General features: G+C 31.4%; 1 protein-coding gene and 1 long non-coding RNA gene across 2 annotated transcripts; one reads left to right on the forward strand and one right to left on the reverse strand.

The window, feature by feature from the left end:
* Nucleotides 1-1,213: 1,213 nt before the first annotated feature.
* On the forward strand, nt 1,214-3,405 carry LOC120091528 (ganglioside-induced differentiation-associated protein 2). The gene is made up of 3 exons (XM_039049603.1): nt 1,214-1,646; nt 2,345-2,609; nt 2,964-3,405. Exons 1-3 carry the CDS (start codon nt 1,403-1,405, stop codon nt 3,196-3,198), a joined length of 744 nt encoding a protein of 247 aa, XP_038905531.1. The 5' UTR covers nt 1,214-1,402; the 3' UTR covers nt 3,199-3,405.
* Nucleotides 3,220-5,739, reverse strand: LOC120091529. Its single transcript, XR_005485728.1, has 2 exons — nt 4,829-5,739; nt 3,220-4,743 (listed from the first exon to the last, which is right to left on the reverse strand). It is a non-coding gene; the product is annotated as an uncharacterized LOC120091529 (long non-coding RNA).
* Between the last annotated feature and the right edge of the window lie 261 nt (nt 5,740-6,000).

Consider the following 6,000-nt stretch of genomic DNA (forward strand, 5'->3'; position numbering starts at 1 on the left):
TTTTCATGCTTCACGTTTCCCATTCCCTTGCGCCCTTGATTACTCACGTGTTCTAACATTCTTCCGTTTCTTAATAATTCTGATACTCACGTATTCTAACATTTTTGTTTTTCAGTAATCTTGGTTACATTTGAGTCTCTCAAAGAGTCCATTATAGACGTACTAATAGATATATTAATTATAAATATACAAAGTTTAATTTTTACCATTAAATTTATGGTGTTGTATTAATTTTCATCACGGGATCTTGTTCTTAATTAAATGGTGCAATTAAAATTGAATCATGAATCTTCAAGAATAAAGAATCCATTGGAGCATCTTTTCTTCAATCCAATAGGATTCATCTCCTCCCAACTTTCTTATATTTTCATTTGAAACCTTCGACCTATATCACCCACCAACTCAAACTTCAAAAATCGATTTCTAGTGATTTCAAAATCAATTTCTAGTGATTTCAGATTTTTTCTTAAAATCAATTTTATGTGTATCAAACATCAACTTGTATAGAAAATTCATTTTAACAAGGGGAAAAGTGAACTCCCAAAGATAGCCTAAACATACTAGATTCTGGATGGATGGTTTAGGATTTACTTAATATAAAATTTAAATTTAAATTTAATATATATTTATTTTTTTAAAAAAATTAATATGTTAACCATCCATTAAACACAAAATACAAATTTAGAAATTTACTGACATTTTTTTTTAAATTAGGGCCAATAAAAACCTAGTTCAAATGGCACTCATGCTTAGAGATTTATTTATTTATTAAATTAGATACCTTTTAAATATAAAATTGATAGTTTAGGTCTCGTCTAGTAATCATTTTATTTTATTTTTTTAAAAAATTATATTATTCCATGCATCTTTTTTAAATATTATGGTTGAATTATTAGTCAAATTTTAAAAATAAAATAAATTTTTTAATGCTATCTTTTTAGTTTTTAAAATTTGACTTAATTTTTTAAATCACAGTAGATAATAAATAAAAAAATTTGGATGGATAACCTTAATTTTTAAAAACAAAAATCGAAAACAAAATAATGTTCTAAATATTGGTTAGAAGCTTTTTTTAAGATTTCACTTTCTTGTTTATTTTTTATCATTTAAGTCAAAAAATAGATGTCGATCTTATCATCTTCGTAATATTGACGTCACAATTAGAGAGATTTTATCACCTAAGACGCTGATACTGTAAACCCTAACTCCGAAAATACAATTATACAACTCTCCTCGAATCAAAGCTCCAACAATGGCGATCTCAACATCATCTTGTCCAATCATGTGAACTTTCTTTCAATAATTTCACGAATTCGAGATATTTCTTGCTTCTGAACTCCATCCCAGCTATAATAGCGCGAGACAAATCAGGTGAAAGTGAGAGAAGAAGATCGAAGCAGAGATGGGCAGCACCCCTAACGATTTCTCAGTCGTCATTCTCCCTTCTGATGGCGGCATCGATCCGCGGCAGCTTTTGCCTGATAAAGATAGAGAGTCTGAAGAGGCTGACAACTGGCACGATTGTGCTCAAAACCTTCCCTCCGATGAGGACTTCTCCGATCTCGATCTCTTGCAGTTTGTCCGTCTTGAGGGCTCTGACAAGACTGGGAATCGCATCCTCCGCGTCGTTGGAAAATACTTCCCTGGTAAAGAAGCTCTTCTGTATTACTCTTGACTTTTGCGGTAGTTGAAGTTGATTGAACGATTACGTTTTCATTCATTAGTTTGCTTCACTAGACAGTATATAATTCAGCCTAATTATTCGGTCGGGACTGTCTATCAATAATTGATTAGATTTTAATTTCATTTTAATGTGTTAATAATTGCTAATTCATTATAAATCCCTTCTGAGTAAAGCTCCAGATGATAAATTTAATGTTCTTACAAGTTTCATAATCTTTTTGTCTATATAATCCTGTATTTTCATAGAAAATTTAATAGGTCCTTGAAATTTTCATTCTTGTATCTATTAAGCGAATTGAATTTCTAATTAAGCAACGAACTTCCAATTTTGTATGTAATAAATCATCTTTGTGAACTAGTTTAGTTTAACAATTTTGAGACCCGTTGAAAACTGAATTAGAGGTTGGACTAATTAGACCTTACAAAGGTTCATGAAGATTTTATAGTTAACCACCTCTTAATAGTAGTGTTCTTAGTCTCTATCTTCTTAAGTTATTGATGAACAATTCATGGCCATATCTTCTTGACATCACCAAAAAGTAGATAGGTCTGATGGTTATAGCACAAACTTCTGTTTAGAAAATATCGTTTAATATTTTCCTGTATAAGAATTCAGATAACTCCAATGTGTTTTCTAAATATGAAATTTCTTTTAACACAGCTGTGGTTGTAAGTGGAGAGCGGCTGAAGAAATATATCTTCCATAAATTCCAGAACGAATTGTCAGAGGGTCCATTTTGCATTGTGTACTTTCATACAACCGCCCAGAAGGATGATAATTGTCCAGGCCTCACCATCTTGAGGTGGATTTATGAAGAACTTCCATCTGATTACAAGGATAGACTTCAAGTTCTCTACTTTGTACATCCTGGTCTCCGTTCGAGGCTTGTCTTGGCAACTTTTGGCCGTTTTTTCCTTAGTGGCGGGTGAGTGTGTTCACTATACTGGTTTTCAAATGTAACTAACTTGTTGAATTTGATTATTGTTCTTTAATTAAATTAAGATATAACATTATTAAAACTGTTTCTTTATAATTTTCCAGCTTTAGGTTGATGGATAGGATCCATATTCTTCTTATAAGTGCTTCAGTTAGAAATTGCTTTTCTTCTTTCCGATTTCATAAACTTTGAGAAGTCTACTATTTCTTTTGCAATTTTATTATCATTGGCTTTTGCAGCAGAAATTTTCATAGTTTTAGTGCTGTATTAACACATATCTCGAATAATTGATGCTTCACATATTGTGTACTTTGTTTGATAAGATTTATTCTCTTTTGGTAGATTGTACTGGAAAATCAAGTATGTGAGCCGCCTTCAGTATCTTTCAGAAGATATAAAAAAGGGAGAGGTTGAGATTCCTGATTTCGTGAAAAGTCACGATGAAGTTCTTGAACACAGACCACTGACAGATTACGGAATAGAACCTGATTCCCTCAACGTTACGGAGGCACCTTATTTAGCCAACTCCTTTGGGAGATATGAGGAGAGATGGATGTCAAGGCAGTACATGACCTAGTAAGCTTGGTTAGAGAAGTTGTATTTGATCTTAGGCAACTCCAAGGCTTATGAGGAATTAACAGGAGCCATGACTAAACATAAAATATTTGTACATTCTGATTGTGCTGTGTTGTGTAGCTTGTATTGGTAACTTCTAGTGTTGCTTGTAAACTAAAGGGAATGTTATTTATGATAAGCTACCGATGTCTGATGCTTGTTTACTTAACCCTTACCAACTGGTTTAAATGTTTAATTGTCTTGAAAGTGGGCTCTTGTGTTCTCCAGTATGGTTGTAGTTAATAGCTTATTCAACATCTTATGATATTGGATCATTGCACTTGCTTTGACTGTTAGAGATTTTAGATATGAAGATTATTGTAGTACCGTATAGGTCTGGTCTTTAGGGTTGTGTTTCTTATTAAACTTGGCTTGTAATTTTACCCCTCATTGAAATGATCTTGTTTGTGTCATATAATTCAAGTAGATATTATGGATGGACCTTGCGTCTATTCACTCTTCAGTTTTATTTAGGGTGCATTTGATATGATTTTTCAAAAGGTAGTACAACTTTTAGAATCGATCCTGTGTTGTGGGTAAAATTTTTTCCTTTTAGCTTATTATGAGCATTTTTCAAAATTTTTATAGAACTTAAAAGAACTCTGGAAAGTACTCTTGGAAAAGGTACGTACTTTGCATCACATGTAACTCATTAAGATAATTCACATTGATATTGAGGCATTTGAGTTTCCTGCTTTCAATTGGCTGTGTTTTTCTACATGGCAAGGAGGAAGAAAATTCAAGAAATGTGGTCTATGAATAATTTTGTAGTACGATTGAATTTCAATACACTATTTATCACAAAATCACAATGGCCTTTCAAATTACTCAATCTCTGTTTTGACTCTGGTAACAGCATCGATGTAACAGGTCTTTGAGAATATGGCTTAATGGCTGTAAGTATCTGACTAACTTGAAAATTCCTTGGATGTCTATTTTCCTTCACTCTGTTTATATAAATTATTCATCATTTTCTTTGTTAGATGATATTATTTTAGTTTTGGATTATTTTAGGAGTGATTTTTCTTGGACTGAAGGAGGGAGGACCAAAAGATATAATTTACAATCAGAGTTGAAGTGAAGACCCTGTATAATTTAGGAGCCAGACTGATTACCCAGTGCATTGGAAGAAGAATAAGCAGATTTCACAAGCCAAGGAAGGTGAGTTCAAATATAACAGTGACCAAAAACTTTACAATTACAATCTATGTTAATTAATCTTTTGGAGTTTGAGTTAAATATATTTTCCTTATCTACCATGTGTTAGGAAGATGGACCTTTTTGGTACAAAGGAATAAGGATTTGGTTAGAATCAAATCTAAAACTTGTATATGCTCAAGAAAAACATAGGCAAGTACAAGCAAAAGTCTCTACTCTCTATCTCATAGATAAAGTTGATTTATACAATACACTAGATCTGTGTTATTGATATTGAATGAATGGGACAATCATCCAGGAGAATCAGCAACATGCCTCACAAAGCCAACAGCAACACACGGCAAAAAGGCTGCATCCAACCACGAGTTTATAAGGTAAGATTTGGTTTTTCCTCAAAGTGATTCATTGAAAAAGAAGGTAGTGAAAACACCCACCATCCTTCAATAAAACTTCTATCTACTCATTTCTTTGTAGCGCCCTGAACCATTTCTTCCCTGTCCCGACATCCTCGGTCAGGGTACCCTATAGTTTAGAACAGTTAGATAGAGAGACAAAGTGAAAATTTTGAGAGAGGGAGAGGAAGGTGGAAAGAACTTGGTGGTTGATGGTCTTGTTTTGCTTCTGATATGGGGCATCTTTGAAGCTTGGAAGTAGATTAGTGTCTGCCAATGACCTATATATATATATATATATATATAAATCCTTTCTTTAGTAAAGCTTATAGAGATACGTGAGAACAAAGCTTAGGAATATGATTCTGATACTGATGGACAACTTAACTTCAACCTGATTCGCCTCTTTGATATCCATTTAAAAAATTTAGATTCTTTAGAAACCAAACCATTCAAACATACTTGGTTTTAGCTTTGCCAATAGATATCATATTCTGGAAGACTTTGCCATGGAAATAAGGTAGCAGTTTTTGCTTATAAATGCCCACAAAAATTTCTCTTAGAAAGCGAAATAAAGGTCTTGTGGAAGAAAATAAACTGGGTGGAAATATGTAGATAAGTGCATAAAAATGGTAAATACAGTTTAATTACAGGCGCAAAATCGATAAACCAGACTTTTTCAATTTTGGTTATTTTTCAATTTAGCACTCCATTTTCCCAAGACCTATTTGTTTCACAGTTTTTCCATAGAATTTTAGACAAACATTTAATGTCTTTATTTATTTTACATAATTTCAAATTTTAAACTCTAGGGAACTTCAAAATTCATCTGGGATGGTTTTTTTTAATATTTTGCAAAAGTCTTATGTTTGGGAGATGAGCAATAAAAATATAGTTTAATATATTAATTAGACTGAATAAATTTTAACTAATATCTTATAGTTACTATTTTAGGCTATCTCAAGTATTTAATATGAATTATTATTATGATGATGATTATCAATATTTTAATTATTTTTAGTAATTATCTTAAATAAATTATGTTTAATAAAGGTTTAATATAAAAGTATTCATTTATTTTTATTTTTATTGATTAAATAATGTTAAATTTATTTGATGACTATAATAATTGGTTTTTTGTATTTAATTAAGTAATTATTTAATTTTAATTTCTATATATAAAATTGGTAAATTGAACACATTTAATTTTCAGA

This window comes from Benincasa hispida, chromosome 11 (genome assembly GCF_009727055.1).
Source record: "Benincasa hispida cultivar B227 chromosome 11, ASM972705v1, whole genome shotgun sequence".
Lineage (NCBI taxonomy): Eukaryota > Viridiplantae > Streptophyta > Magnoliopsida > Cucurbitales > Cucurbitaceae > Benincasa > Benincasa hispida.

Bases quoted from the DNA above. Each gene is read 5' to 3' on its own strand.
- LOC120091528 (XM_039049603.1), top strand. From the start codon at position 1,403: ATGGGCAGCACCCCTAACGATTTCTCAGTCGTCATTCTCCCTTCTGAT. The intron at 1,647-2,344 runs GTAAAGAAGCTC...CTTTTAACACAG, and splicing joins CGTTGGAAAATACTTCCCTG to CTGTGGTTGTAAGTGGAGAG. The intron at 2,610-2,963 runs GTGAGTGTGTTC...CTCTTTTGGTAG, and splicing joins CGTTTTTTCCTTAGTGGCGG to ATTGTACTGGAAAATCAAGT.